At 41.2% G+C, this 12,312-nt stretch overlaps 1 protein-coding gene across 1 annotated transcript; it reads left to right on the top strand.

The window, feature by feature from the left end:
- The first annotated feature begins 3,357 nt into the window (after positions 1–3,357).
- LOC125549432 lies at positions 3,358–11,296 on the top strand. Its single transcript, XM_048712847.1, has 7 exons — positions 3,358–3,750; positions 4,587–5,017; positions 5,107–5,237; positions 5,468–5,627; positions 8,805–9,117; positions 9,203–9,320; positions 10,827–11,296. The coding sequence occupies exons 2-6, from the start codon at positions 4,593–4,595 to the stop codon at positions 9,296–9,298; spliced, it is 1,125 nt and encodes a 374-aa protein (XP_048568804.1). The 5' UTR covers positions 3,358–3,750; positions 4,587–4,592; the 3' UTR covers positions 9,299–9,320; positions 10,827–11,296.
- The last annotated feature ends 1,016 nt before the right edge of the window (positions 11,297–12,312 follow it).

Genomic DNA, 12,312 nt, shown 5'->3' with positions numbered 1-12,312 from the left:
AACCCGTACAGATCGCTCAAGGCAGTCTCCACAACTTAATTGGAGACCCCCGAAGCTTCCCCGGAGCTTGACACCACAATGATTGAGCTCGCGACACCACCAACCATGTATGACACCCAAGCACCCAAGAAGCACAAGCTCTAGGGTTCCCAAACACCCAAGGTAATAAGCTTCTCAACTTTCACTTCCATGTATCATCGTGAAGAACGCAAATTGATGCAACTAATGCAATGGCAAGAACACATGAAGTATCCAAGTCCCACACTCATAGATCCCACCGAAGCAACGAAAGCTATGAAGGAATATGAGATGAAGAACAAGAAGAACATAAAAACCCCCTCCAAAATCTAGATCCATAAGGTTCCACTCACTATGAGGAGAGATGGATTGGTGAAGAATGTAGATCTAGATCTCCTCTCTCTTTTCTCTTAAAAATATGAAAGAATCATGAGAGGAATAGAGATAAAGCAAGCTTCAAGAGGTCAACAATGATGGAGGAAAACTTGCTCAAGAACCGTGTAGTCAATGGGGAAGATGCCCCTCTTTTATAGAACCCACAAATCTAGTTGTTATGTTATAGAAATGCTTAAGCGGTACTACCGCTAAATAATGGAGGGCAGCAGAAACGGTACAAACTACGAAAGTACCGTACAGAAAACAATGGAAACATATAACACCAAAACTGCTATAACTTCTGCAAACGAATTCCGATTTTGACAAACTCAAGCTTGATAGAAAGCTAACAACAAAAGTTGTCAAATCATGATTAAAATCTTAAAAATAAGCAAGAGTAATATGACAACAATTTAGAAGTGTGAAATCTTCAAAGTGAAGAACTGGCAAAAACTCCAACATCGAATACATAATAAGAGATGCATACGAATCCGTTTTAGATTAACTTGAGCTTGTCATGGAGATAACCACAAGCCCCATAACTAACATAGAGAAAATACAAACAAAAACAAATAAAGAGGATGCCAAGGTTGCAATGATTTGAGCTCTCTATGAACAAAATGATTAAGCTACTCACTCGAGAGCCCTTCCTTGATAGTACAACAATCAATCCTATAACCCGGTCTTTGCAACTAACACCATGAGACCGGTAAAGTAGAAAAACCTATCAAGGTAAAAAACTTTGGTTTACGCATAATCCACTTGAGCTAGATGATGACGATCATGCCCGCCTCAAGTTAAAACACTGTTAGACCACGCTTGGTGAAGACTCACAATTTGCTCCCTCATACTTCACTATAGGAGAGCCACTCTTAGGCACATCGTCACAAGACCATTATCACCAAATGATCGGCAAGCGTTAAACATATTATGTTTTCGTAATGCTACCCTTGAACTTGCACATCGCAACCTTGATGACGATCACCACTTGATGACATCCTCCATCGGTTATATGAGATCTTCCTTTTGATGCAAACCCATGGAAAGATACCTAACCCCACATAGATCATGGGTTAGTACAAAAGGCGTAATGAATAATGCTTACCATACAATGGGATCACTTGATCCCTCTCGGTACATCTTCTAGCTTTGTGTGTTGATCAACTTGAATCCACTATTAACTTTTAGTCTTGATCAATCTTGTATCTCAACTTCATCTTCATAAAGATGATGTCTTGAAGGTAAACATGAATGTTCACACAATAATCTTCCTCAAGACATGCTTGCAATAGGCTCAACCCTCTCATGACTAATCGTTGGATAACTCCTATAATAGCACCTTGGTCAACACATAATCTCCTTTTTATAACCTTCAAACCAACACATGGTCTTCAAGCAATGCCTATGGACAAACTAACTCAAAGCAACCATTAGTCCATAGGTATTGTCATCAATTGCCAAAACCAAACATGAGCGCATCATGCTCTTTCAGATGTCAGCGCTACCATCGATGCCAGTAACTACCCCGTAACAGTTACAGGTCGACGATTAGCCGGCGTCGATGGTAGTTCGCCGAAATAGCACCGACGTCCTCATTTTCTGCTGTGTCGCTAACTAACTATATATTTCTATAAGTGTTTTCCTACTAGTGTGTTGTCACTCCTAATAGGCACATGCTCACTATGCCACACAGTCTTAAAGGCAATCCCAATCCTGTGACAAGAAGGATGTTGACTATGGCGTTGGCAGACGCAGCATCGCACGCGCAGCAACCTATCGCAACCGTGGGGAACGCCATTATTGCATATGACATGGCCTCAAACTCAAAAGCTAGAAAGTTGACCCCGAAGAGAAGGAAGAACTAGTGTTGTGCTTGATCTTTCACTAGTGGTTGGGGCCCGCCATTGTGGGCCGCTTGAAAGAAAGTTATGCGCACCTCACCTTCATCTCGAAATTAAAAAAATTCCACGTCACGCGAACATCACATCCATCTATAAAAGAAAAAGGCATGAAAAACTTTTCTCAAAAAGAAAAAGGAAAAAGTCTCATTGCCATTTAAAAAAAATCAAAAACTTTCTCACCGTGACCAACCAGCATGCGCCATGTGGCATAGCTGGCTGGCCACCATTCTACCATACCTTAATGAGTTTAATGTTATCTATACTTTTAGTTGTAATTTGCCATATTTGGCACCCTACTTTGTGTGCAACACGGCAGCAAGTATTGCCTTATGTCTTTGGTTGTAATATGTCAGATTTGGCAGCCCCTACAAATTCCGACAACATGAAGCCTTACGATAGATGATATATGGAGATGGACAATGTATGGACATGTGAAATGCTTTATTTTGCCATATTGTGTCCAAACTGCGTGATATGTGTATGAATATGTCCTTCTAGAAAGATATGTTAGAATTTGGATGATATGTGCATAAGTTCCGTGAAAGAGTCAGAAAACAGTTGAAATGTTGTCCAAATTGGGCCAAAATGCTGCCCAAAATTTGGACATTTTTTTAAACAACCCATAATTTTTTTTGAAAATTTTCCATAAAAACAACCATACATGTGTTATCATTATGGTAAATACGAGCTCATTTGGATGAGCCATTTTGGAGGAAATTCAAATTCAAATTCAAATTTCAGCTTCAAATTTTGACAAATTTGGAAGTTCTCAGAAAAAGTTCATTTTTTTTTCCAGAAAATCACCATGTATGTTTGACTAATCTGGAAAAGTTTCATAAAATTTGGATCAATGGTTCAACTGCATTTCAACTTTCAGCTTAATTTGTTTGACCAAAGTTTGAAAGTTGTAGTAAAAAAATATTTTTTTACAGAAAATCACTCATGTATTTGATGTTTTTTCAATTTTTAGATCCGTTGAAACAAAAATCAAATGCCCTCTAGTCCAGGAAAACGCCCTCTCCGGGTCAAAAAAGAAAGAAAAGGAAAACACCCTCGCCCCGCCTACCCCGTCTCATTTCCCCTACGCGAGCGGCTAGGGTTTCCAGCCAGTGCCAGACCAGCCGCTGCCGCCGCCCGACGCCGGCGCCCCTCCCGATCCACGCGGTCGCCTCCACCACGCGCTGCCCCGACCCACGAGGCCCGCCATGGATCCCTCTTCCGGGTAGCAGATCTCCGCCGCCGCACGCCTCCCTGCCTCGTCGCCGGTCGGCCTCGAGCCACCAAGCCGCCACCGCCGCCGCCCGCCGACCGCCGCACCTGGAACCGGACGCTCCTCTCCCTCGACTGCTTCCTGCCTGCGCGGCATCGACCACCATCTCTTTCCATTGCTGCACTGCCTGCGCCTGGAGCCAGACCTCCGGGCCACCATCCCGCCTGCTCTTCCCCCGGGAAACAGGTGAAACCTTCCCCTCTGCTTGCTGTGATTGATTTATACTCTTTCTACAAATGTTTACGGACAAGTGTATGATTAGTGTGTGAGTGGTACATATGAACAAGTTTATCCTGCGATCAATTCATGCTTTAATTATATAAAATGCTTGGTACATTAACGAGTGTATGGATCTGCTGAATGTGCATGTGTGCTGGACATTGGTTGCTGTTACATAGAAAGCTGTTATATATAAAAGCTTGCTGGACATTCCTGTGATCGATTCATGCTTTTGTTATATAAAATGCTTGGTACATTAACAAGTGTATGGATCTGCTGAATGTGCATGTGTGCTGGACATTGCTTGCTGTTATATAGAAAGCTGTTATATATAAAAGCTTGCTGGACATTGCTTGTTGTTATATAAATTTTTTCAATCCTTTCTTGTCATACAAAAGGCTGCCCACTGTTCATTGCTGTCAATTTATATGAGCAAAAATTGTTACTTGCTGTCATTTTATATGAACAAAAATTGCTTGCTGGAGTGGACATGTATATGGATGACATGGTTGCTTGTTATTTAAATTTGGACTATTTGGTAATAGCTTGATGATTCCTTGCTGTTTGCACTGGACATTGCATGATTAGCTTGTTTTTATTTAAATCTGGACTATTTGGTGATAACTTGATGATTCCTTGCTGTTTGTACTGGACATTACATGGTTAGCTTGATGGTGATATTACTTGCTGTTTACTCCTATGTGGTAGTGGCTCCAAGTGTTTTTCATTCAGCCTCAGCCTAAACAAACAGGGCCTATGTTTGTTTTCTCAATTTTTATTTTTGTTCATGTATATTTTTACAGCTCTCAATGGCACAAACAAGTGAAAGCCAATCAAGCGGCGGGGAAAAAAGTGAAGATGGCTCTATCCTTGTTCCATTCACCCTTCGTAGGGAGTATCTGCATCGTGAGACCGGATTCGGATCTTTCTTTTTGGAGATGCCTTCCCTTGTAGAAGACATATCCAAAATTCATAAAAATCCTTATCCAAAAGTTGTCCTTCTAGTAAATGACAAAGATAAAAATCAGAAAGAGTGCTTAAAGATAATTCGTGACTTAAATCATGAAAACATTCTTCGAGTGGAGTTTTGGGAAGAAGTTAGCAATGAACCACATATCCGAGTATATGTTGAGCCTTATACCGCAATCATTTCAGAGCTTTTCCAGAATTTTGAATCTCTTATCAATCCAAGAACAAACATGATTCCATCTCAATCTTTGGAAGAAATCGTGAGGTTGGTGTGTATCCTACATCCAGTAGTGTATTGTGAATTACATTGTAAGTTTAACATTATGTATAATTAATCATATATTTTTCTTCCAGTGCAACGATGGGTGCTTTAGATTATATCAGAGACAATAATCAATATCACGGCAACTTCTCGTGGAAAACAACGTTTTATCATTTGGTGAATGGCAATGTTATAGTGAAGTTGGCAAACTTCGAAAGGAAAAGTAAGTTCGTCAAATAATCTATTGATCCATAATATTGGTTCTTAATATAATCTATTTGATGAAAAATTATAAATTAATATGTTTTGGCTTAGTCAACAACATGGAAATGTCTTTCTACATTAATGCTAGCTTTAAAACTAATATGCAATATATAGTAAATATATTCAAGTTTAGTATATGGTTGAAAATGGAATTAACTTTTAGTTCTTATCTTCCTTGTGCCATTTTAGACTCAAATGATCTGCTACAATGTCAAGTTGAGGATGTTACATCTCTTGGAGCCTCTCTTGAGGCGCTATCTCAGCATCTCAAAGATAATTATCCTAATGTCAAGAATTACACGTATTGCTTGATAGATGATCTTGCAAGGAAGTTAAAGTCCGTTACCAAGTAAGTTAGCCGAGAATCTTTTTTTTGTTGGTACTAATTGATTGCCCGTGTGTTGCTATGGAATAACAAAAAATAATCAAATAATTATTCTAATTTGGAAAATAAAGATGCCAAGCATGCTTACATATGCTTTCCGTCCATATAGCAATGAACTGATTTTTTTGCTATTTTTCTCTATGGGTAATTGTCATGTCTCCTTAATAACCCTCTACTTACAAGAAGACAAAACAACATTTTTTCCCTACCCCTCCTTGCCGTCCACTTGCGTGCAATGCAAAATAATAATGCTAGTTATGATTACCAATGCGAAATAACAATTGATTGAGAATAAGCACCTTCATTTTCGTTCTTGGCGAGGATATCTGGCTCTGGAATAGGAGAATAAAAATTTCATTGGAAAATGAATAATTTCTACAATTCTTATTATCTAGCCATACTATTGTGTACTACGTCTACAATACAGAATATAAAAAAAATTGACATATTAGTGCTGGAAGCCTGTTATATCATCTGCAAATATCCTTTGTGGATTGGTGTACATGGGAAGGGGGAAACTACCCATGCCATACAACTTTTTATGTTGTCATTAGATCAACTTCTTTATGTTATGGGAGAAGCCGAAGGCCTGAGAAAGACAAAGAAGATAAACCAAGCAAAGATAAAGAACACCAAAAAAAGGCAAAGCGTAATAAGAAAGATTCACTCATTATTTTAACTGACCAAGCTTTAGACTCCCTATTTGAATTTATCTTCGTTATAGGAGTACATGACTAATTACATGCTAACATATACTGGAAAAAAGAAGGCCAAATACCAAATGCATTTTGTGCCTAGTCAATGGAATTGTTTTCTCCCTGTGTGAATGTCTGAATAAAACACCCTACTGTTGAGGGAGTTATTCATGAATCACACATGAGGCTGAGGCTTCATATCAAGTCAATAACCAAATGATCAATTATTTCAAAGAACCAGATGCCATGCTATGTTTAACGTTAGTTCAGTAGTATAGTTTTATAGTGTTACTTCTAAGGTGAAAGTTTGATGTTCATACTGTTGTCCCCCAGCATCCGTTGTGTTCAGCATCCATGAATCGCTGCATGGCATATGATGTCACCCCAGTAAGCACCACAGCCTTCTTCTGTTGGCAGGTTAAACAACGCCTCTGTAGATACTTGACCTTTTTCTCGTCAGACAATCTGGCATACCACCCTTGACTACTTTGTAATCACCAATATTCATTAGGACTGTAAACGGGGCACACTCAGTAGAATGGAATACCGGTTGGTTATCCATCTGCAAGGGAAAGTAGAGCTGGAATGTTAAAAACATATGATACCGATGAGGTTCATACAGTTCATAAGGATTGAACATGAGTACATAACTGTAATACTATGCAAAACTTTCCCCATGCAAAACAGGGCAAATATGCTTTGCTATATACTCCCTCCATTCCTAAATATAAGATTGAACTACCAAAACATCTTCGGTTGACTGTAAATCTATGAGATTCATTTCATATGGAACTAGGATCTAACATTTCAAACTATGAAGAACCTAACAAAGTTTGCTTAATCTATCTTAATTGACATGATCCGGGGAGGCTCATGGACTGTCTTGGAGAATGCTAAATACTCCCTCCGTTCCTAAATATAATTTAGCTGTAGTAAAAGATGCACATGATCTCAGGAATAAGGATACATTTAGTACACAAAGCACCTGTTCCAGGCCTATACATTCTACTCTTATACTATTTACTGATCCAAGCAACCCTTCCTGAGTTGATTTTTTGCAGTACTTAACCAGGTTAAGTGCAAAGTTCACGTGGTACACACAGTGACACAGAAACATCTCCTGCCATGTCATGTTGTAGCAAAAAATGAGTCAGAGTTGAAGGAATTAAAAGAAAATAAATATGGCGGCAGAAGATCACGTGGTACACATGGAAACATCTCCTGCCATGTGTGTGGTTCCTGACATATGAGATGTGCTTCTTGCACTAGTTGTAGCATGCATCCACATTTGGGTTGGTCTCTAACAGAGCACGTACAGTATATGTAACCAATAATCAGAATTTATTTTAAATTATCTCTATGTCTAGTCTTTCCATTGACCTATCAGTGGAACTCACTACAGTATATGTAACTACATACACAAAGTTCAGGTTTACAACTTAGAAATAAAATGTTGTATCGCAGTGCAAGATCGACATGTGAACTCCAGAGATAGCATTCCGAATCCAGAAATAGACAAACTTAACTATTTATGAAATAGACAAACCTAACTGCTGGTTCATAAATCAAAATAAACCTATCTATTCAAATTCAAGAGAAGATGCAACACAAATAGAATAGATGTGGTTCCACATTGGCACTTTGCTCTATCTTTACAATTGCAAATATTTATGAAATAAGATACAGTAAATTAATAAAAACTCGTTTGATTAGGATGATAACACAAAGATATTGTCAACCTGTGTCACTTGATTGTCTCCTGTCACCGCTTGCCACCCGCTGTCCAGTCTAGGCAAGTGCTACCCACCCGGCGTTGGGGGGGGGGGGGGGGGTGGGGGCGCCCCGCTGGGGGGGGGGGGGGGGGGGGGGGCTTGGGGCCGCGCCGCGGCGGAGGGCGTGGTCAGCTTGGGATGGCAGCGCTCTGGCCAAGTGTCTGACAGAGTGGGGTGGCGGTCAGGCACAGGAGGCCATCGGCTCGCGGAGCCGCGCATGAGCAGCGTGGGGGAGGGGAGGCTCACAACAGCATGTGTGCAGCAGTAGCAACTCCCTTGTAGCACTTCAGCCGCCTTAACTGTTTCTTCCATCTTCAGTAACTATGGGCTAGCAGGGGAATGCTGGGAGGTAGGGCGGGCGAGGTGGCGACACCGTAGGGATGGTAGTTGCGTGTGAGTTTTTTTTATGGAAGAGCGAAACAAGAACGTCGTGGAGAAAATCTAGATGTATTTCAGGCAATAAACCGGGCTGGGTGCATGGGGCTTTTATGAAGAAAGTCGTGAAACGGGAGGTGGTGGGGTTTGGGAAAGAAATCGACGGGGGTGATTTCTTTCCTTTGATCGTGGAGTCTCTATGAACCAGACCAAACGAATGATGTACGGACTCCCATTCAATAGTAGAGATTATTTGTTTATCTTTGACTCCTTGTGTTCTTGTTTTCATGAATTTTCAGGGATTCAATCGGTACAGTGAAACGTGATCTTCAAGATCATGAATTCTTTTGGGATGAGAAAAGAACGAAGATATTCTTTGCCTATGAGGTACCTGGAATATGGAACGATACAGCTATTCAGAATAGATTTAGGCTGTCTCCGTCTATGCCAACGCTCCCATGGACAGCGGCATGGGCATCTGATCCACTTATGGTAGAAATGGAAAGGTATCGATCAAATAATGGGCTTGGAGACTATGATGGAGAAAGTTTGGCAGATTTTTTCAGATTCATAAGCGGGATGTATACTCATGAAAATGAGCTCAGAAAAACTGTAAGTTTGTACTCCATGCACATAAACACAATACACACACATGATACAAACATTTTAGTTGGATAATCAAGTGCTTTGGTTTTAGTTGAAGAATGAAAAGCTCTCTATTGATGCTGAAGTTCGCAAGAAGTATCCAAGTCTATGTCATGATCTAAATGCCGCTATACGGGGTGATGCGTAAGGCGATGCCATGAAAGAGTGAGGTACATTTTTAGTCTTTTTTTGTTTTTAAAAATTATTCATTTGTTTTAGTGAGTGAGATAAGAATAGCAATGGTGTGATTAATGAGAACAACACTATTAAATGTACAATGAATGCTGTTAGCGAAATATAGTTATTTGGTAGGCGGAATGGGTTGGGCCAACTTTGATTGTCCTCTCGCCACCACCGCTTATTCTACAACTGCTCTTGCTCACCCTTCTATCTTTTTCCTTGTTTGATGAATCAATGGGGTTCTTTAGTTAGCTTCTGGAATGTCTCATTTTGTAGGAATGACATTGTTGCCGCATCTCAGAGAATAATATGAATCAATGGGGTTCTTTAGTTAGCTTCTGGAATGTCTCATGGTGTAGGAGTGACATTGTTGCTGCATCTCAGAGAAATCTCTGATGAATCAATGGGGTTCTTTAGTTAGCTTCTGGAATGTCTCATGTTGTAGACATTGTTTCTGCATGTCAGAGAATAATTTTTGATGAATCAATGCTGGAATGAGCATGTCGTTGCTTATCTTAATTTAGCTGGTCTTAATTTAGGAGGCAATCTATGTGACTCTTGGTCGGAGGCATGTTTAGTATGGCAGAGATGTCAATCTCTGCAGATAATCACACAACTTGCTCCTTTTGGGAGATAAAGACATGTGTTTTAATGTTTGAATTGGTGTTAGGTTTTATACTGTCCATTCCGCTTCTGCCCTTCCCTATCGTACTTCTAGTCCTATTTGGTTGCTGACTGATCTGCAAGGACTGCAATGTATTCTGGACTACATGGCAGATCAAGCCTTATCATTTTTTCCTCTTGCCTGTGTGCAATGACATGGTCATTCCTTGATTAAGACAGCATGCTCTCTTTCCACGTGTGCGCTGATATATTTATAATTGCTACATGGCATAAATTTGTTGACATTAAGTTACTCTTTATATAATAATTCATCACCTTGTACAGGACATACCTCTTGCTAATAATCAACCTCATTATGGTAACTTGCTGTTTAATCTTCCTGTGCTGTGCATGCATTAGAACAAATTCAGTCTACCATGTTTTAGTATCTCACTGTTAAAAATATTGCTTTGATTTAGTTTTTACATGTTGATGTGCTGAAGAAACATACCTGACCTGCCATTGTGCATGCTAGGTGAGCATTATGAGCTTTCTTGTTCTTCCGATACAAACTTGGCTACCACTGCGATGAATCGATTGCCTACATTTTGCATTATGAGCTTAGGTTGTTGAAGGGCCGTTACTATTCATCCGCTGAGGATGATTAAGTTGATTGTTTGTTTTTAGTTATGTTGCACATGCATCACCGGATTATACGTTGCTTAGTGTATTACGAGTATATGTCATCTCCTTTTGTTATTAATTCTGATTTGACAAGGTGCCTTTGAATAAAGGTAACCTGATGACTTGGAACGAGTTGTCTCATGATGACCACAGTTATCAACTTTGACAGAACGTTTGCTCATAGAATCGCCTTTGGACTTCACGTGCAGGTCCGATGTTGCGGGTCTTCAGACACCAGAAGAGGATGCTAAGCTTGTAGAAGGTGCATGAAGTTTGATGTGGAGTCATGAACAAAACACTGAATCAAGACGCTGTCCGTGTATCTGTAGTACAACGTTCCAGCAAACTGGGATGTTGCCTAGTTTAATTCAGAGGCTGAGCATGGTAGTGATGTTGCCTAGTTTAATTCGGAGGCCGAGCATGATAGTGATTCTTCCTAGTTTAATTCAGAGTCGAGCATGATAGTGATGTTGCCTAGTTTAATTCAGAGGCCGAGCATGGTAGTGATGTTGCCTAGTTTAATTCAGACGCTGAGCATGGTAGTGATGTTGCCTAGTTCAACTCAGAGGCGGAGCAAGATAAATCGAACTGTGATGTTGCCTAGTTTAACTGTAGTTGTAAACTGTAATATTGGATGCTGTGGGTCTGCTGTTTTAGTTGCTTCTAGAAGACACTTTGAATATTATTATTATGGTCCCTGTGCGTGGAACTAGTACTTTTGTAGCAAGGGGATTGGGGATTACCTTTCACGGGGATTTGACACTTTGAACCCTAGCTAGGGTCTGGTCATTTGGTGCTCAGGATAAATTGGTCATCCCACTGATCGCTGCGCGTTTTTACTGCATCTCCGCACTGGTGACGGGCAGCACTGCATCCCCATGCGCTTGAAACACTCCTGTGCCAAACAAGGCTTTGAAGGAGATTGGTGAAACACCAACAGAGAGTCTAGCTGGCCACAGTGCAGCCGGCCGAATCAATCAGCAAAACATGAGAAGAAGAGATCATGTGCAGAAATGAAGCCAAGCATATGCAGACTCACCCAAATGTCCAACCGAATCACCGCGTAATGCCGGCACACCGCGAGCTCGGTGAAAAGGCGGGCAGGCCGGGTGTGTGAGTGAGGTCCTCGACAAGGCAAGCCGGGCCGCCGCCATGGAGACATGGAGTGCGCCGCCTAGTGTAGGTCCAGCTCCAGCCCGCTCGACGCGCTGTTGTGTTTGTGCCCCGCGCGTGCGTCGCTGCCCTCGCAGCCCCTATATATCTTCTCACGGATGTCCCACCTGCCGCGCAGGGCGAGAGCAGCGTGTTGCGCAGCGCACGGCACGTGTCCCCACGTGGCATTTCGTCCAACACCTGTCTGCCTGCCTGCCTGTCTGTGTGGCGAATTCTTGGCGTACAAGGAGATGAATGCGAAACACAGATATGATTTCACAAAAGAAGAAAACACAGCGGCACTTGTCACCTCTAGGGTGATTTTGTACCAATTTGAACCCGGTGGTTGCAATTTTCAAGTTTGTGCACCAAGATGGACCCACAGCACTAGTTTACATATCATTAGAGCATCTACAAATCCAGCCCCTCAAACGTCAGCGAACGCGACCGGCGCGGCCACGGACATTGACCGGTCGTACCTCAAATTACCCACTCCGAATCTGAGTCTCTCATATTTCAACCCCCCCAATTTAATACAAACGC

The sequence above is a fragment of the Triticum urartu genome, chromosome 3 (genome assembly GCF_003073215.2).
Source record: "Triticum urartu cultivar G1812 chromosome 3, Tu2.1, whole genome shotgun sequence".
Classification (NCBI taxonomy): Eukaryota; Viridiplantae; Streptophyta; class Magnoliopsida; order Poales; family Poaceae; genus Triticum; species Triticum urartu.
This window is presented reverse-complemented; position numbering and strand designations above follow the sequence as displayed.

What these genes read in the sequence shown, in the direction of transcription:
- LOC125549432 (XM_048712847.1), top strand. Translation starts at nt 4,593, where the DNA reads ATGGCACAAACAAGTGAAAGCCAATCAAGCGGCGGGGAAAAAAGTGAA. An exon ending in TCTTTGGAAGAAATCGTGAG is followed by an intron (nt 5,018 to 5,106) that starts GTTGGTGTGTAT and finishes TTTTTCTTCCAG; the next exon opens with TGCAACGATGGGTGCTTTAG. An exon ending in AAAATGAGCTCAGAAAAACT is followed by an intron (nt 9,118 to 9,202) that starts GTAAGTTTGTAC and finishes CTTTGGTTTTAG; the next exon opens with TTGAAGAATGAAAAGCTCTC.